A 21,030-nucleotide genomic window follows, 5' to 3' on the forward strand; every position below is an offset into this window, starting at 1 on the left:
TTCAGTAAACTAATCACTTTGTAATCTCAACAAAAATGGAAATGGAAAATAAAAGAAAAATTAGAAAAATAAGCATTCTCCATATATAGCCATAGGATTGCAATTTAATGTAATAAATCTTAAACATATAGTAGGTTGACCGCATTCGTATTCATCTTCCTAAAGTAAAACTTTGTGTTAGCGCAGGAACATCTGTTACTTGCACAATGCATTTGCTTATGTCATTGATAGTATGTATGTGGAGATTACAGATGAGTTTTAGATTTGGGGGTTTAGATGTGGGATTACCAATATGAATTGTCTACTTCTTTTGGAATAATTTATATGAGAAATGTATTGAGGGCATTGAAGATAACCGTATGCCCTGCTTATGATCTCAAGCTTTTTACTGAATTATTTATTATTGCATTGTGTTAGCTATTTGACTTCTTGATAGATCATTTTACACCACAATATTGCTGCTGCTTAAGGAAAAAAAGTCTCTTCAGCATCCTAAAGACCTCTAAAAAGGGTAATTTGATGCTTAAGATAGGATTTCAACTTGCCCTGGTAACAAGAAATTTTCTCGATATTGAGGTTGTTTTCTTACCTCACATATCGTAGATATTAACTTGCTTCTCACCTTCTGTGTACTTAGAAGGTTTCTTCTGGAAATTACTTATGTAGCATTTATTAACTATATCCTTAATTGTTTATATTTTGGTCAGTTCACTTTGATAATTTAAGAAAGGAAAGGAGGATCTTTTTAAACAAGAAAAGAAATCATGTTATCTCTGTAAAAGTGAATTTGTTGGTGCATCATTGTTTATGTTGTTCTTACTCCTTAAAATTGTTGTTTCTGAAAATAATCTAGTATGTCCTTATTTTCTCTTTTGAGGACAGTCAGCGCCAGGTCCAGGGTGGTATTGGGCAGAGAGGCAGGACTAATTGGGAAGTGACAACCCATATGACTAGGAGCAGCACATAGGCTTGAGGAACAGTGGTGGATCGAAGCTGTCTTTTGGGCCTTTGGGGCAGCAGCATTGTCACAATCTGGAATATTGGCCCAGGCTGAGAACTAAAGTAAGGTAAAGAGCAGGGGTTGAAAAGTTGATGACTCATAGAATTTGGCAAATAATGTAAATGAAGAAGGCAGTCCAAATGGCAACTATGCCTGTTGGAAAGCCCCTGCTCTTCTCAGATTTAGTCATTCGTTGTTGCTATATGGGAATATGGACCCAGATTTTTGAGTAAAATCTTATGTTTAAATGTTGGTGAGTATTTTTTTCCCCCAATATGTACGTTGCAGGCTAGATTTGGCCAACAGGGTACCAGTTTGCAACTATTATCTTTTAAAGAGACTTTTTTCAGTTATATAATAATTATGATGGTCTGGTACCGTAGGTAATTTTATACCTGTAAACTCTCTGGAAGGAAGAAAATGAAAGGAAGAAAAGCCTTCCTCATGTCTCCCATCTGATTTTCTAATACGTATTTACTTATTTACTGGCTTCTCTACAAAAGATTGAGGTTTATTTAGGGGACTATGAGTTATGTGTTTTATGTGGTTTAGTTTAATTACCTCTAGCATTCTGTCTATTTCTCTGCAATTCCAATTACCTGTTTCTTTTAGCTTGGAGTTTTATTTATAATGTGTCAAATTTATTTTGTGTACCCCTCTTACATGTATGTGATACCTTATCTTTTATTTATTTGGCCTGCCGAGGCATGTAGAAGTTCCCAGGCCAGGGATCAAACCTCCACAACAGCAGTGACAACATCAGAACCTTAATTGCTAGGCCTCTAGGGAACTCCCTTGCTTAACCTTTTTTTTTGGGAGGGTGGGGGTCTTTTTAGGGCCACCCCTGCGGCATATGGAGGTTCTCAGGCTAGGGGTGGAATCAGAGCTGTAGCCCCGGCCTACGCCACAGCCACAGCAATGCCAGATCTAGGCCTCGTCTGCAGCCTACACCATAGCTCACTGCAACGCCGGATCCTTAACCCACTGAGTGAGGCCAGGGATTGAGTCTGCATCCTCATGGATGCTAGTCAGATTCGTTTCCACTGAGCCAGGAAGAGAACTCCTTGTTTAACATTCTTGATGATATCTGTCACTCCTGTAAATAGTAGTAGTGATTTTTTTTTAAAACTAACTTATGTTTTATTTTTATTTTATTTTTTCATGGCTATACCCATGGCATACAGAAGTTCCTGGGACAGGGATTGAATCTGAGCCACAGCTGCAGCAATGCTGGATCCTTTAACCCACTAGGCCAGAGTTCAAACCTACGACTCTACAGTGATTTGAGCTGCTGCATTAGGATTCTTAACCCACTGCTTATATTTTTAAACAGTTTTTTTCTTAAGTAATTTTTCCAACTTTATTATAGTCTTTGAAAAAAATACAAAAAAATTGAAGAATAGTAAAATGATCACTTGCATTCCCACTGTCTACATTCAGCTGTTAACATTTTGCTGTATTTTATGACTGCTTAACTGTTTTTTTGATTTGCTTAACCATTTGAAAATGAGTTGCAGACATCATGCTGCTTTACTGCTATATACTTGAGTGTGCACCTCATAGAAATACAAATGCCATCTTATAATTTTCTTTGTTTTTTCTAAATCAGACTTTAAAAAAAATTGAAGTATAGTTGATCTATAATATCACGTTAATTTCAGGTGTACAGCTTAGTGATTCAGTTTTATACTTCTTTATAAATAGAAGCATATATATATACATACATATACACACACATATATATATACTTTTTTAGATTCTTTTCCCTTATAGGATATTACAAAATATTGAGTTGAGTCCCCTGTGCTATACAGTAGATCCTTGTTGGTTATCTGTTTTATATGTAGTAGTGTGTATATGTTAATCCTAACATCTTATAAATTTGTGTGTGACGCTGTATGTGTGCATGTATTATACACACATGCTTACATGTTGTGTATATTCTGTAAAGGTACGAGGTTGTACCCAGGGGATGCTCATGAATCTAAAAAAACAAAACCTCCTCTGTTTTCTTTTGGTTTATTTGCTAAAACAGAAGTGAAGTCTACATTGGATCTGGGTCCAAGCAGATGTGATCTTTATTGCTACAGTCCATGAACAGCATCCATCCTAGTGCTTTCAAAAACATGTTTTCTTTCACAACAAGGCTCACAGATAAGGAGACTATATACTGGGATGGGACTCCTAGCCTTCTAGCTTCAGGCTACCACTAGCAGTGTATTTATTAGGCTGAGGGAACAGATGCTAAAGGGAATAAGTTCCTCCATTCCTGATTTGCATCTCCAGATAATTGACAGGTTATTTACCTAGGCAAAGGCCTAGGGAGATGTCATACTTTACTGTGGAATTTTAGTAGGAGGTCTGGATATTTGGTCATTTTTGTTAATGTGTACCCATGATCCATTTTTGTAAAAAGATGCTTAGGCTACAGAGAAAACTGAAAATCCTAACGCTTGAGATTAACCTTAAATTTTTCAGAATTTTAGTGGAATGTCTCTTCTGTTTAGCAAGTTTTTGAATATGAATGTCAACATGCTACTCTATTTTGCCTGCCTCATAATACAAAGGTGGATTTTAACTAGAGTCTGCTTTGGAATTTCTCCAGTTTCACCATAGAGCTGTTACAAAAGATGTCTCCACTTAGGCTTTGTGCTTTTCTGTGGATGATTTTCATCATTTTGATTGCCTGCCTTTTCACTCTCTTTTTAAAATGTTGTTTTCCTCTGTTACAGGTTTTTTCCTTAGGTGTATTGACTGAAGCTTAATGAGAATAGTGACCAACTAGAATTTTCTTCAAGGAATGGAATTAGCTCATAGCTTATTGCTGAATGAAGAAGCATGCAATCAACTGGGTGAAGTTCAGAAGGCGGAGTTTATATTTGATTGGTTGAGGTATTTGGAGAAGCTCTTGCTAGCAACCAGCAGGGTAGGTAAAATTGTAAAAAATGGTTTTTGATGGTTTTTTTAAGTGCCAGATAATGTTTAGTTCCTTTGGCTTGCTTTTCTAGCTCTGTTCAGTATAACCTAAACTAGCTTTCAAAGGCTAGACCTTATTAAGACTTTATAATGAAATATGATAGGAATTTTATTCTGTACAAAAGACTGGAAGAAATTAGCCAGTATTTTTGCTATTACTTACTTTAAAATCTATTAAAAACTGACTGCAGACAACATTGTGTTAAATTTCATTATCATCATCCTCTGCACCTTGTGTCCATATGCATGATGTCCTGGTGCAGATTACTGCTGAATAATGTAATGGGAGTTTCACTTTTAAAAAAGCCTATGCTCTTCAAGAGGAATGTGAATTAAAGAGTCTTTGAGAAAATACATTCCTTCTTTATGTTTGTGAAATAGGCACCCCCCAAAAGAAAACTAATCATTCATACCTTTTGCCTATATTCAGCAGTTGTTAACATTTTGCTATATTTGGTTGACTGACTGACTTACTGAGCCATATGAGTTACTCCTTTACTTCTAAATATTTTTGCATAAATCTCCAAAAAATAAGGATATTCTACATAATAATACCATATGTAATGCAAAGCTAGTGCAAAAACACTACTCATGGAGACAATTAGAATTTGACAAATCCATACATCACATTAACACATATTTTGTTGAGGAAGTTTAGGCCTCAGTAAGCACCTGAATACTGTTACCACTGTGATGATATTCTGTACTCCTTTTTTAGTGAGTAGACAAGTAAAATGGAGTAACTTGGCATTTAGATGCATAAGCTTGCAACAAGAAAATTGGACTAAACTTGAAAAAGATCTGAGTAAAACAAGTAACCATTTCAAGATTAGCTCTGGTAATAGGTTGTAGGTTGCTGCTTATTGATGCAGATATATATGGGGTAGAGGCTTAAGAACTAAGAAGCTCCAGTTAGAGTACAAATTTGCTGTACCTTTCAAATATAAGAAGAGTGATGTAAGAGAAATAGAGCCCTTGTCTTCACTCACAAAGACTTTGGTATATTGTGGTCTAGAATTTATTTTTTCAAGATAGCAGCAGAACAACAAACCACCTGTTCATGAAGTCTCATGACCATGGCACTAACTTACTTGGAATATTTAGTCACAATAATTTTGCACTATTCTAGAGCCTTTTTGTTCATTTTTAATTATCTGAAAGAGAAATTATATTAAAGGATTACATGGAATTATGTCGACTTTGAATTATCTTTTTTACCTTCTTTTGTAGAGTGATGTAAGGGAGAAACAGAAGACTCTTGTTGAACAGCTCCTATCTTTGTTGAATAGCTCCCCAGGGCCTCCTACTCGCAAACTCCTTGCTAAGAATCTAGCAATTCTTTATAGTATTGGAGACACATTCTCTGTTTATGAGACAATCGATAAATGTAATGATCTTATTCGAAGCAAAGATGATTCTCCAAGTTATCTTCCTACTAAACTGTAAGTTAATGTTAAAACTGAACATAAAACCAAAGAGTTATTCTTTGTTGTATCTTTTTTTGCTATGCCACAGCACACAGAAGTTCTGGGGCCAGGGATCAAACCCATGCCATTGTGGTAACCCGAGCTACAGTGGTGACAATGCCAGATCCTTAACCTACTACACCACCAGGGAACTCCTATTGTATCATTTTTGTAAAGAACCCAAACTACTTAATAATAATAATTATGAAACTGAATACAAATTATTGTACTCGTCTTTTTTTAATTCTAACCTTCAAAAAGATCTAACATTTTCCCATTGATTGAGAAACGGTCCTTTTAAAAATATTTTATTTTGAGAAGAGTGTGTGTGTGTGTGTGTGTGTGTGTGTGTATGTATGTATATGAATGATTGGGTCACTTTGCTGTACAGCAGAAATTGACAGAACACTTTGCTGTGCAGCAGAAATTGACAGAACATTGTAAATCAACTATAAAAATTTTTAGACATTCGAAACTTAGATTTGGGAATCAAAATAGTCTGATTAAAATTTTAGCAGTTGAGGAGTTCCCGTCGTGGTGCAGTGGTTAACGAATCCTACTAGGTGGTTAACAAATCCGACTAGGAACCATGAGGTTGTGGGTTCAGTCCCTGCCCTTGCTCAGTGGGTTAACGATCTGGCATTGCCGTGAGCTGTGGTATAGGTTGCAGACGCAGCTTGGATCCCGAGTTGCTGTGGCTCTGGCGTAGGCCGGTGGCTACAGCTCCAATTTGACCCTTAGCCTGGAAACCTCCATATGCCGAGGGGGCGGCCCAAGAAACAGCAAAAAGACAAAAAAAAAAAAAAAAATTTTTAGCATTTGAGCAGTTGCTGTTGTGGTACAGCAGGTTAAGAACCTGACATAATGTCTGTGAGGATGGGTTTGATCCCTGGCCTTGCTCAGTGGTTAAGGATCCAGTGTTGCTGCAAGCTACAGTGTAGGTTGCAGATGTGGCTAAGATCCTGTGTTGCTGTAGCTGTGGTGTAGGCCTTGTAACTGCAGCTGCAATTTGACCCCTAGCCAGGGAACTTCCATATGCTGCAGGTGTGGCTGTAAAAAGAAAAAAAAATTAGCAGTTGAGGAATTCCCACTCTGGCGTAGTGGGTTAAAAACCTGATTGCAGCTGCTTGAGTTTCTCTGGAGGCGCAGTGGATTAAAGGATTGAGTGTTGCCATCACTGTGGCATAGATCACAGTTTTGGCAAAGATTCAGCACCCTGGCATGAGAGCTTCCATATGTTGTGGGTGCATCTATTTAAAAAAAATTTTTTTTTAATGTTAAAATTTTAGCAGTTGAATGTTTAAGAAACAGATATTTTAAATTCTTCATGTTTTGGATGTTCATTTCATTTATTAGTTTTTAGTAGTGAAAAGTAATAGTAAATATATAGTAAAATAGTCTTCTGAGATCCTAAAAGAACAGCTTAGTTTCTTTCTTGATAGGACTTAGTTCATTTTTTTACCTTGTTTTAGAGAAGGAAATTTGCCATGTATGGTTCCATAGTGGTAATTTTTTTAATTTAATTTTTTAATTAATTAATGTTTATTTTGTCTTTTTAGGGCCGCAGGTGTGGCACATGGAAGTTCCCAGGCCAGGGGTCGAAACGGAGTTGCAGCTGCTGACACCACAGCCACAGCAATGTGGGATCTGAGCCACATTTGTGACCTACACCACAGTTCACAGCAACACCAGATTCTTAACCCACTGAGCGAGGCCAGGGATCAAACCCGTGTCCTCATGGATACTAGTCGAGTTCGTTACCACTGAGCCACGACAGGAACTCCCCACAGTAATTTTATAGAAACTTTTGTTGATCTAGTTTTTAGCTTGTAGTAGAATGTATTTTCCCATAAAGTTTTTAGACTTGATGAGAACTTTGTTCTTTTTCTTTTATCTTTAGGACTGTCTTTGATTGTCTGATATATGAAGCTTACATCTATTAAAAGTTTTTTTGTAAAAAATGTGAGGGAGTAGAATCTTTGGGCTGAGTTTTAGATTAGTCAGAGATACATCTCTTTTGAAGTTCTTGTAATGAAAATGTGATTGTTTGATACTCACCTCAGTGTCATTCTACTCACTAAACAATGGAGTAGATTCTGGGAAATTTTAGGCTTTGAAAGTAAAATTAAGTAGTCCTCATTACATGTGCTAAGATTTTTTTAAATTCTTTTTTCATTTATGACTCATTTCTGATTTAAATGTCGTTTCAGTGCTGCTGTGGTGTGTTTGGGTTCCTTGTACAAGAAGTTGGGTAGAATACTGGGTAACACCTTTACTGATACAGTGGGGAATATTCTTAAAGCTATGAAGAGTGCAGAGGTAAAAATAGGTTTCATGGTTTCCTAAGCCAATAAAAGAGCTTTACCTATGACAAGCATATGTAGTATATATGGAAATATATCATAAATGAAATATTTCTAGGTAATGCACATATATGCTTTATATATTGAATCTTTATTATAAAAGCAATAATGCCATAAAATTTTGTGTATTCAGATAAGTTGAAATGGACAAAAATTTCAATTTTTTTTTTTTTAGTAGACCCATCCCTGCTTCCTCTTCTCACATCACTTTTTTCCCTCTGATACTTCTTACCAGTGCCAGAGCAGTTGTTGTCACCAAGGATCCAGGTACACAGCTGGTAACTGCTGTATACTTGATGGACAGATTAGTGTTGTACAGAGTAAGGAATAAAATCAATGGGAAAGAACATGGAGGACATAAGCGTGCATAGGGTCGGGATAAACTTAACTGCCAGGGGACTGTATTCTCAGCCATGGGCTTATTGATTTGTTGGCATCATTTACCATATAGAACACCCTTTGTTTGTGGCTCTCTCTTCATTGGACTTCCAAGATGCTGTAATCTCTTGCCAACTATAGTTTTACCAAGCCTTTGTTTGTATATCAAAAATTTTATATCTATAATCCCTCATATTTAAGGATAACTCGGCACCTTTAAATATTTAAAAACATCACTTAGAAATCAGCTCCGAAGTAATTTATGAAAATGCTAGCTAATCACATACACATTTTGTTTTTGACTATACCAAGGCAAAACATGGACAATTCAAATGTAAAACATCTAAATTTCAAGAAGAATATAGCTGATTGAAGAACTTTAGGGAGAAGTGAAGTCATAATATAAAACTGGTGTGAGTCAACTCAGCAGATCACTTCTCAGCAACAGTAGTTTCCTGAAAGATTAAGGGAGGTGATTCAGGAGAGATTGTTAACATCCATAAATCTGGTTTTATTTAAAAGGATGTGTCTAAAAGAATTTTTTACTGATATATGAGCACTTTATTTTTATTTTTTATTTTTTGCTTTTTAGGGCTATACCTGAGGCACATGAAAGTTCCCAGGCTAGGGTTTGAATAGGAGCTACAGCTGTTGGCCTACACTGCAGCCACAGTGATGCAGGATCCGAGCCGTGTCTGTGACCTACACCACAGCTCATGGCAACTCCGGATCCCTAACCCACTGAGCGAGGCCAGGGATCAAACCCACATCCTCATGGATAGTAGTTGGGTTTGTTACCACTGAGCCACAGCAGGAACTCTGAGGTGTGACCACTTTAAACTATTTTTTCTCTTAGCTCCATTGGTTGAGCTATACTTTTTAGGTCTTATGGTTTATGGAGGATTACACTATAGCTTTCAGAAAATTTGAAGTGATTGCTAAGTATTTTATTGCTTCCCTACTTTTTACCTTTATGATCTAGTTGATTCCGTGTCACAACATTTTGGAGATGTCACAGAGGTTCCCACCTGTGACTCATACCCACAGTGATAGACAGCATTTGAAACTGGTGTAACAGTTAAGAATTTTCCCAGTAGAACTTGTTTTGTTATATTCACCTGTATTAGTCACTGTTGTGCTTCTTTGAATAAAATAACAACATTATGATGAAATGATACTTGCTGTTGATCTCTCTCTTAACTTTAACTTATTGTGGTGGCCTTATCTTCTGGGACATAGAAAGCATTTGGAGCATTTAATGAAACATAAGCAGCTACTATTTCTTGAGGGTTTACTATGTGCCTTCTAGGCACTGTGGTGAATAGTTTTCCCCCAGGGGCTCATTTACTTCTCACACTGGCTCTTTGGGGTTCATCTTATTCTTATTTATAGATGAAATAAGTAAGAACAGCTTTTTTTTTTGGTCTTTTTAGGGCCACACCCGAGGCATATGTAAGTTCCCAGGCTAGGGGTCCAATTTTTGAGCTGTAGCTGCCAGCCTATGCCACAGCTGCAGCAACAGGGCATCTGAGCCACATCTGCAACCTACCCCACAGCTCATAGCAATGACGGATCCTTAACCCACTGAGCAAGGCCAGGTATCAAACCTTTGTACTCATGGATACTGGTAGGGTTTGTTACCGCTAAGCCACAATGGGAACTCCTTTTTTTCCTCTAAAGTCGCATAGCTACCAAGTGTCAGAGCCAAGATTCAAACCTAGGTCTTTTAAAATCTAAACCCAGACTTTTAACCTCTGAGTTAAACTACTTGGGCCAAAAAATGATAAGTATTTATTATTCATAGCTATTAACTGTATTGAGCATTTACTGTATGTCAGGCACTGTTCTAAGCATTTCACATGTAGTAATTGCATTTGATCCTTACAACAGCCATTTAACAGATAAAGAAACATTTGCTCAAGGACATACAGCTAGTAGGTGGCAGGCCACAAACTCATACCATGTTATCTCATTTATAGCAACCATTTATTGAATAGTTAGCACAGGCAAGCTTTGTGCAAGGCACTTTCCATAATTTCCTTTAGTCTTCACATCAACCCTATGAAGTTTGTATTGTGTTGTATTGTAATATATACAAATAACACTTTATTTTATTTTAGTTTTTTAGGGCCACCCTCACGGCATATGGAGGTTCCCAGACTAGGGGTCAAATCAGAGCTGTAGCCACCGGCCTGTGCCAGAGCCACAACAACGCAGGATCCAAGCCACATCTGCGGCCTACACCACAGCTCATGGCAACGCCAGATCCTTAACCCACTGAGCAAGGCCAGGGATTGAACCTGCAACCTCATGGTTCCTAGTTGGAGTCGTTAACCACTGAGTCACGATGGGAACTCCAACACTTATTTTTATAAAAATAGTAAACACTTCATACAATAACTATTAAGTTTTTTGTTTTTTTTTTTTAATTGGAGTATAGTTGCTTTACAATGTTGTATTATTTTCAGGGGTGCAGCAGAGTGATTCAGTTATACATATACATATATCCATTCTTATTCAGATTCTTTTCTCATATAGGTTATTACAGAATATTGAGTAGAGTTCCCTGTGCTGTACAGTAGGTCCTGTTGATTATCTATTTTATATGCAGTAGTGTGTGTATGTTAATCCCTAATTCCTAATTTATTTCTACCCCCCCTCACATTTTCCCTTTGGTAAACACTAGTTTGTTTTCAAAATCTGTGAGTCTGTTTTGTAAATAAGTTCATTTGCATAATTTTTTAATAGATTTCTCATATAAGTGATCTCATTGATAGTTGTCTTTGACTTACTTCACTTAGTATGGTAATTTTTAGGTCCATCCGTGTTGCTGCAAATGGCATTATTTTGTTCTTTTTTTTTATTGCTGAGTGGTATTCCATTGTATATATGTACATCTTCTTTATCCAGTCCTCTGTCAGTGAACATGTCTTGGCTGTTGTAAATAGTGCTGCAGTGAACATTGGGGTGCATGTATCTTTTTGAATTACAGTTTTCTCCAGATATATGCCCAGAAGTGTGATTGCTCGATCATATGGTAGTTCTATTTTTAGTTTTTTAAGGAATCTCTATACTGGTTTCCATAATGGCTATGCCAGTTTACATTCCCACCAACAATTCAGGAGGGCTCCCTTTTCTCTACACCCTTTCCAGCATTTGTTGTTTGTAGACTTTTTGATGATGACCATTCTGATCAGTGTGAGGTGATACCTCATTATAGTTTTGATTTGCATTTCTCTGATTAGTGATGTTTAACATCTTTTCAAGTAACAGTTAATGTTTCTTGATGTCAGGATAGGTTACTGTATATAAAAATCTAAGTATTTTTCTAATATATGAGATGCATTTCAATGCTTAATACTGTTTTTCATAGTAAATTTTTTTCTTATTCTTGAAATTTTTTCCTCTTTGATAGTCGCAAGGTCGATATGAGATTATGCTGAGTCTGCAAAGTATATTGAGTGGACTGGGAGCTGCAGCTGTGCCTTGCCACAGGGATATTTATAAAGCTGCTAGATCCTGCTTAACAGATAGATCGATGGCTGTTCGTTGTGCTGCTGCAAAGGTAAAATGGTCCAAAAAGCAGAGTAGCTAAAAATTAATATAAAGACAAAATCAGTTTATCCCACTGAAAACACTAGAAACAGCTCCATGATCTTAGAGCTGCAGCCTGTCTCATTTTAACATGTGAGGACACTGAGGCCTTGAAAGTTACATAAATTTCCCAAGGTTCTTAAGTTGATTAGCAGCATGTTGGTAGAAGTGGGGATTTCACTTACCAGACTAACTCTAAGTATTCCTTTCACTGTACTCTTCTTCCTTTCTATAATTGGGTAAACTAAAATTCACATGTAAGGATTGTGTTTGAAAGTGATTTGTTTTTGTTTTTATTATGCCTTCTTAGCATAGTTGGTTAGATAGTACCATAAAGTTGTTTATGTTGGAATTATTCTCAGAATTGCTCAGAGCCAACAGATTGGTTCTAAAGACATTTTTCATAGCCCACTGAGTTAGAAATGGGTCTTCCTTCCACCCTTTGTTGACACATTGCCTTATATGGTGTAGTTTCTATGACTTTTTAGTAAGTGTTCACTTTCTGTTTCCGGAATCATTATTTAGATACTTTGGATTTGTGTATTGCTTTTGTTAAATCTTAATAGGTTCTGCAGCTTATGTAAATCTGAACCTGACATTTATATTTTGTCATCAATTTCTTTTTTTTTTTTTCTGATTGAATAGTGTCTCCTTGAACTTCAGAATGAGGCCATCTTTATGTGGAGTACAGACCTGGACAGTGTGGCCACACTATGTTTTAAGTCCTTTGAAGGTTCTAATTATGATGTGCGGATTTCAGTTTCAAGGCTACTAGGCACAGTGTTGGCTAAAGCTATAATTTCTAAATATCCAGGAACAGGTAAATTCATGTAATTATTTTCAGAATGTCTCCTTAATTTTTTTTCCCAGTTGATTTAAACAAACGTAGCATTTACTGCTACCCATTATTAGTTTTTAAAAGAGGCAGCATATCATGTAAACCCATTGTATTTTATAAATATTTCTGTAGGTCCTAGGATTTCATCTATAAATAAAATCAGTACAAATTTGAGGGAAAAAAATTCTTAACTGCTTTATTCAGTTGTCTTCCTTTATGAGTTGGTTTTTTTTTGTTGTTGTTTTTTTTTTTTTGAAGTAAATTTCAAAGTGTTTTCCAATAAGAGATGTGGTCTAAATCTTGAGAATTTTTTTTAAGTAACATGCATCTGATGACATATATTCTGGTTTGCCATCTTCAATAAGGGAGCAATGATGTAAATAATTCCAAACAAAAGATACTTGAAATTTACTACATATGGACCATGTACTTTGCGATTCTGTTTATTCCCCATTTATATACTTCTAGGCAGTATAGATGGAGTATTTTTGAAAACAAGAGTTTTTTGCCTGTCTTTAATTTATGGTGTATATGCAGCCTTGATGAATAATTAAAAACTGCTTTATTATTCTGTCTCCAAAGACTAACAATCTCCGGCAAATGAAAATACAATTACTCTGTAGAACCAAGGGTACTGACATCGTCTGGGAGCTTATAAGAAATGCAGAAACTCACACCCCACCCAACTTACTAAATTAAATCCTCATTTGAACAAGATCCCCACATAATTTGTAAGCACATTAAAGTTTGAGAATCATTTCTCTAGAAACTATTTATTTATATCAAGGAGGATTCTGGCTTTTTTTTTTTTTTTTTGTCTTTTTTTGTCTTTTTTGTTGTTGTTGTTGTTGTTATTGTTGCTATTTCTTGGGCCGCTCCCGCGGCATAGGAGGTTCCCAGGCTAGGGGTTGAATCGGAGCTGTAGCCGCCGGCCTATGCCAGAGCCACAGCAACTTGGGATCCGAGCCGCGTCTGCAACCTACACCACAGCTCACGGCAACGCCAGAACCTTGACCCACTGAGCAAGGGCAGGGACCGAACCCGCAACCTCATGGTTCCTAGTCGGATTCGTTAACCACTGCGCCACAATGGGAACTCCCTCCTGGTTTTTTTTTAAGTCATTGTTTCTTGACCAGAGATGAGAGAGGACAGAGAGTACAGCCTGTCACAATCACCTAGGGGACATTAACAAACCATATGGTCAACTCATTCTCCAGTTGAGACCTACAAAGTAAAATTTATAAGATTGTGTGTGTATGTGTTTAAAAATTGTGGTTCTTCTAATCTTGTAATTCAAAGTTGTTTAGAGCATTTAAGAGGTTAACTCTTAAGCCATGTATGAGATTGAAATTAGAAGATGTGTTTAATCAAACCCACTTGAAAATATGAATTGCTTATTTCTGTGACTATATCATTAGCACTAGCATCCTTAACACACACTTGCAAGTAAAAAGAAGCAAAATAAAGAGCTGCCTGCAGTTGTGAATAATACTTAAATGTATATCCTCCTATAGTAGCACTAAACTAATACCAACATTTTTGTGATCAAACTAAGCAAAGTGAAGAACCAGTTTCACCCACACCAAAAAACTTTGGCCTGGAGTTCTTTTGTGGCACCATGGGTTAAAGATCTGGCATTGTCTGCAGAGGCCTGAATTGCTGCTGTGGTACGGGTTAGATACTTGATCTGGAAACTTCCACATGCTGTGGGCATTGCAAAAAAGCCCCATGCAAGTCCATCTTTGGCCTAATCTTTTGTTAGACATTCTGTCATTTTGCATGTGTAAGTTCTAGGCTTGTATTATAATTGAGTTATTTTGTTACAACTAAAAAGTCATCTAGATGTCATAATATTTTTTGTAACTAGGAGACTAATAGTAACATAGTACTTAGTAATTTGGAAAACAAATGTGGAGTTTTGTACACTGACCACCATATGCAAAGATTATGAGGTACAGAAGTAAAATGATTTTCCTAATAAAAGCAGCAGGCTTCTAATAGATGGTGTATTACACCAAGGTATTTAAAAAGCAGGGAATTGAGTATAACATTTTCATAACATTGAGATAAATTGTCAGGGATATTTGAGTCTTTTTAAGTTCTTGACCACGAACCTCAAGTCATACAGTATTTCCCTCATCCATTCACTCTTGCACTTTCCTAACTTTTTTTCTTCTTTATTTTTTATTTAGTCCTTTTAGGGCCATACCCATGGCATATGGAAGTTCCTAGGCTATGGGTCAAATTGAAGCTGTAGCTGCCAGCCTATACCACAGCAACGCCAGGTCTGAGACACATCTATGACCTATGTCGCAGCTAGAGGCAAGGCTAGGGATCAAACTCAGGTCCTCATGGATACTAGTCCGGTTCTTTACTGCTGAGCTACAACGGGAACTCCTGCTAACTATTTTTTACCTTCGTCTTCTCCCATCTTACTCTCACTTAATGGCCTATCTCCCATAGCCTCCCCTCCTAAATTTGTCCACCTTCCACCATGTGTACCCATATATTCTGACTTTCCCATTGTTTTTAAGATGAATTACTCTGTCTTCTGTTAAAGCTATATATTCAATATGTATTAGAGCTCATCCTCTCACCTGCTCCAAGACTTAGCTCTAGGAAGTCTCTTCTCTCCCTCTAGGAAGTTTTCCCTCTCTATTGGATTATTCCCTATAAAAAACATGATTTTGTTTCTCCCATCCCCTTTGCAGAGAAGTTCCTCAGAGGCGTGCCTCTTCTTCTTGTTATTGTTATTTATTCAGAGGAGTTCTTGATACTCAGTGTTTAGTTCCTCTCTTCTTTCAAACTGACTTCAATTAGGATTTCCCCCAGTCACTTCTCAAAACTATTTTTGTTAAGGTCCCCAGTGACCTCCATGTTCATCATTTATTTGATAAATAAGCAAGTATTTATTGAGTGTTTATACTGGGCCACAGTCTGTTCTGACCATGTAGAATATGTTGTTGAACAAAACAGATAAAAGCCCTTGCCCTTTGAGGCTTTTGTCCTAGTATTTAGTCATGGTGAGTCCGTGGGCTGTTCTCAGTTGTCTTACTTGACCTTTCAGCAACATTTAACTCAGTTGATTTTCCTCCTCCTCCTTTTTTTTCATTTGCCTTTTAGGACCTCAAACTTCCTTGCTTTTCCTTCCTCCTCTGTTTAGTCTTTGAGGATTCCTTGTCTCCTCATAAAAAAGGCTCTTGACGTAATCTTTGGTCTTCTGCTTTTTATTTATTCTCATTCTCTTGGTGATCTTATCTAATCTCATGGCTTAAATACCATCAGTATTTTAGGAATTCCTGGATTTATATCTTTAGCCCACACTTCTCTCATGGACACTGGGTTTTCATGTCTAGCTGCCCTTTCGATGTCTCTATTTGGATGTCTATTTGATGTACCAAATTAACTTGTCCTTAGTGAATGCTTGACCTTCCATCCCCCATACATACACATACCTGCCCTCCTTACAGTCTTGCTCATCTAAGTTAATGAGGCTTTGTCCCTACATGTGTTTACGCTGTAATTTGTAAAGTCGCCTGTGAATCTTCTCTCTCCCACTGGATAGCTATCTATTCTACTTAATAGTCTTAAAACATATCTAGAGGAGTTCCCGTGGTGGCACAGTAGAAATGAATCTGACTAGGAACCATGAGGTTGTGGGTTTGATCCCTGGCCTCATTCAGAGTGTTAAGGATCTGGTGTTGCCGTGAACTGTGGTGTAGGTCACAGACACGGCTCGGATCTGGTGTTGGCTGTGGCTCTGGCGTAGGCTGGCAGTTGTAGCTCCGATTCAACTCCTAGCCTGGGAACCTCCCTATGCTGTAGGTGCGGTCTTAAAAAGACAAAAGACAAAAAAAAAAAAAAAAAAAAAAAGCTTATCTAGTATCAGGAATCCTTGGAGAAGTGGCTCCTGGGATTGGGGCAGGGAAAGTCTGAGAATGAGCCTAGAACATCTTGTTGTGCCAAAAAGTAAGGTGCTTTCTCTGGCCAGCTTTCTGAAGACATTCGCACTGGTCAAAGCCAGGACAGTAGTAGAAGCAAAATTAATAATGATAGAAATGAATTATAACCTATTAAAAAAATCTATGAGTATGTAATAAGTAAATTAGGAAGAGAAAAATCTTTTTTTTTTTTTTTTGTCATTTATTGGGCTGCTCTCGCGGCATATGGAGTTCCCAGTCTAGGGGTTGAATCAGAGCTGTAGCCACCGGCTTATGCCAGAGTCATAGCAACTCGGGATCTGAGCTGCATCTGCAACCTACACCACAGCTCACAGCAATGCTGGATCATTAACCCACTGAGCAAGGACAGTGATCGAACCCGCAACCTCATGGTTCCTAATTGGATTCGTTAACCACTGAGCCACGATGGGAACTCCTGTAGGATCCGTGAGGATTCAGGTTTGATCCCTGGCCTTGCTCAGTGGGTTAAGGATATGGCATGGCCATGAACTGTGGTATAGGTTCAGATCCCGCATTGCTCTGGCGTAGGCTGTGGTGTAGGCTGGCAGCTATAGCTCTGATTCAAACCCTAGCCTGAGAACTTACATGTGCCATGGGTACGGCCCTGAAAAGCAAAAAAAAAAAAAAGCCCGCAAAACAAAATGAAAAAAAAAAAAACTTAAAGTGTGTGTGTGTGTGTATGTGTATCCAGACTCGACTTTATTGTAACTCCCTTGATCTGAGCCACCATCATCTCTTGCTTGAATTACTAAATTGCTCCTAATGGTTTTCCTTCCTTCCACGTTTGCCTCCTCTGTAGTCTTCTCTTTGCACAGAAGCATAGTGACAGCTATATCACTTCTCTCCTCGAGATTCTCCGCTGGCACCTTACTTTACTCATCCCTTTGTTATAATGATCTACAAAATCCTGTGTCCTCTGCTCTCTCCCCACACATGCATGGCCTGTCTCCCACTAGAGTGTTCCACAGTTCTGTCCATATTGCTCTGGTTGAACTCACTAGGCATAAAGAAGGTACCTGCTGTATTTTTTCGTGACTTTTATCACTGTCTAGCTTACTGTATACTTAGTCATTTGTTAGGTTTGTAATTGTCTTTTCTTCCTAGAATTTATGATCCGCAAGGACATGGACTTTGTATTATCCACTAATGTTTCTCTCCCAAGTGCCAATATAGATTTTTATCTGTTTCAGGAGGTTATCTCCTCTTTACACTGAGGAGTAGATTTTTTGTTCATAACTTAACAGAATTTTATTTCTCTGCTATGTAAGATTCAGGTCTGTAATAGGGGTGAGAGGTTATAACCATCACTTTTTGAGAAGAATGAAAGGAAGAAAATGGACTCTTTTTTTAAAAAAAGGAGACTTTATTCCCTAGTGACAGGAAGAAACTAAGCTGTGTCAAACTGAAGACAGATTTAAAACATTCTAACTAGACTCTTAATTTTTGCAGCCTATGGGCCGACTGAGCAGTTTTAGTAATATTTAGACTTGATTTCTTCAGGGACTGAGGATATAAGCAAAAGTTGTTGTTGAGAGTTATTAAAAGACAGGACATGGTGGTTTCTTTATATAAGTCTCATTAAAAGTTACAGACCATTTAGAAAAATAAAATTGGGAGTTCCCATCCTGACTCAGAGGATGAATCTGACTGGTATCTGTGAGGAAGCAGGTTCGATCCCTGGCCTTTCTCAGTGGGTTAAGGATCTGGTGTTGCCGTGAGCTGTGGTGTAGGTCACAGACGTGGCTCAGATCCTGCGTGGCTGTGTCTGTGACGTAGGCCAGCACCTGCAGCTCCAATTTGACCCCTAGCCTGGGAACCTCCATGTCCCTCGAGTTTGTCCCTAAAAAGACAAAAAAAAAAAGGAAGAAAATCATGATTTTGTCTTTTTAGTATCACAAGAAAATTTGCAGAACTAGGGCAGTTTGTGTTTTCCCTTTTTCGGAAGACTGTTAGCCTTTTAACTTCTTGGTGGGCAGAAGAGCAGTAGGGCATAATCTCAAAGTGGCATAGACTTTAAGAAGTCCTCTGAACCCTTGTGTGACTGTGTGTGTAAATGTGTGCAATGTCCTGTAAATTTTGCCTTGTTTAAATTTTTGGTTTATTTCCGTTTCTTTTAACGTGCTGGTCAAGACCATGCAAATCAAGATCATGCATTACCATTCAGTGTGTAAAATACGAATCATGTGTTGTTTTGTTCTTTGTTATAGCAGCCTCACGTCAGAGCATTCGCAGAGTATCTCTGGAGGAAGTTCTGGATTTACTAGGAACAGGGTTTCTCCGTGGGAGTTCAGGATTTCTTCGAGCCAGTGGAGATATGCTGAAAGGAACCAGTTCAGTCAGTAGGGATGTTCGAGTTGGAGTTACTCAGGTTAGAATCACAAATCAGTATCTAAATGTAATTCTCACTGGCCTATAATGAACGTGTTAGTATCTAACTCCAGGCAGAAGTGATACTGTGCAAGGTCATCACTTGTGCTTTCATATTTATAAATAGAACTGGTGAGGCCAAAACACTGTTAAACTAGATTACAAGGAAGAAAAATTTGTTTAAACAAAGTCAGTTATATTGTCTGTTACCCACAGTGTGTTTTCAGCTCATAAAAATGGGAGACTTTATTTTTTTAGGGCCACACCCAAGGCATATGGAGGTTCCCAGGCTAGGGGTCAAATCAGAGCTGTAGCCTACACCACAACCACAGCAACATGGGATCCGAGGCGAGTCTGAGGCCTATACCACAGCTCCTGGCAATGCTGGATCCTTAACCCACTGAGAGAGGCCAGGGATCAAACCTGCATCCTCATGGATATTAGTCACATTCGTTTGCGCTCAGCCATGACGGGAACATGGAGATTTTCATTTATTTCTTTTGAAATGCAAACATTTTTGTTGCTTGTTTCTAAACCTTGGGCTTCCATGTGTCTTGTGGTTTAACATGTTTTCCATTGTGTTTATGTGTGCTTATACAGTTGAGATTTAAGCTATTGGGTACATGTTATTTGCACAGGCAATATTATATGTCCATTTTATATGGTTTCTACTCCTAAATAAAGATTATAGCATGTAATTTATTTAAATGCTCAAATTCTTGATTCTCAACAAATTTAAAAAGTTAAATCCTAGGAGTTCCCTGGTGACTCAGCAGGTTAAGAATCTGATGTTGTCACTGCTGTGGTTAAGGTTTGATCCCTGGCCTGGGAACTTCAGCATGCCACTGGTGCAGCAAAAAAAAAAAAAAAAGGTAAACCCTGGGAAAAGGGTCTTTGATAGCGATCTTTGTATTCTTTCCTTGATTTATCTTGTTTTCTAAACTCCATCATAGATCAAAGCAAACCTATTTTTTTTTCCAAAGATTTTATCCTACCTTCTCTTACTGCCCTCAAAGCAGACCATCTGGCTCCCCACAATGCCTTAACCTGCTGTACCACAAGAGAACACCCAAACATGTATTTTTATTTATTTATTTATTTATTGTCTTTTTGCCATTTCTAGGGCCGTTCCCGTGGCATATGGAGGTCCCCAGGCTAGGGGTCAAATCGGAGCTGTAGCCACTGGCCTATGCTAGAGCCACAGAACAAGGGATCTGAGCCGAGTCTGCAACCTACACCACAGCTCTCGGCAACACCGGATCCTTAACCCACTGAGCAAGGCCAGGGATTGAACCTGCAACCTCATGGTTCCTAGTCGGATTCGTTAACCACTGAGCCGCAATGGGAACTCCCCAAACATGTATTTTTAAATTCTCATATATACTCATTGTTTTATACTGTATGATATTAGACTTAATACGAATGTAAAGTGTCTTAGCATAGTTATAAACTATGTGGGGTTTGGGGGGGGTTGTGTTTTTTGTTTTTGTTTTTGTTTTTGTTTTTTTGCCTCGTGGCATGTGGAAGTTCCTGGGCCAGGAGTCAAACCAGCACCATAACAGTGACCTAAGCTGTTGCAGTGACCACTGCTTTCTTAACCCACTGCTCCATAAGGGAATCCCATAAATTATGTGTTTATTTTTGTTTTTGGCCCCATCCACAGTATATGGGAGCTCCCAGGCTGGGGATCCAATCTAAGCCATAGCTGTATCCTACACCAAAACTGAAGCAATACAGGATCCCCAAACCACTGGGCCAGGCCAGGGATCAGACCCACACTGCTGCAGAGACAATGTTGGATCCTTAACCCACTGGACGTAAAGGTCCTAAACTCTGTGTTTTTGAAAAATATTACATGAGGGGAGTTCTTGTAGTGGCTCAGTGGTTAACGAATCTGACTAGGAACCATGAGGTTTCGGGTTCGATCCCTGGCCTCGCTCTGTGGGTTAAGGATCTGGCGTTGCCGTCAGCTGTGGTGTAGGTCGCCGATGCAGCTTGGATCTGGCATTGCTGTGGCTCTGGAGGAGGCTGGCAGCCATAGCTCTGATTAGACCCCTAGCCTGGGAATCTCCATGTGCCACAGGAG

The 21,030-nt window shown here is 38.2% G+C and overlaps 1 protein-coding gene across 1 annotated transcript in view; it reads left to right on the forward strand.

The window, feature by feature from the left end:
* The window catches only part of HEATR5A (HEAT repeat containing 5A), a 115,491-nt gene that overhangs the window by 13,663 nt on the left and 80,798 nt on the right, over positions 1-21,030 (forward strand). The window contains 6 exon segments of the mRNA XM_021099894.1: positions 3,733-3,926; positions 5,207-5,418; positions 7,653-7,761; positions 11,599-11,748; positions 12,423-12,597; positions 18,785-18,945. Of these exon segments, the coding sequence (XP_020955553.1) occupies positions 3,801-3,926; positions 5,207-5,418; positions 7,653-7,761; positions 11,599-11,748; positions 12,423-12,597; positions 18,785-18,945 (933 nt within the window). The 5' untranslated portion in view covers positions 3,733-3,800.

This window comes from Sus scrofa, chromosome 7 (genome assembly GCF_000003025.6).
Source record: "Sus scrofa isolate TJ Tabasco breed Duroc chromosome 7, Sscrofa11.1, whole genome shotgun sequence".
Classification (NCBI taxonomy): Eukaryota; Metazoa; Chordata; class Mammalia; order Artiodactyla; family Suidae; genus Sus; species Sus scrofa.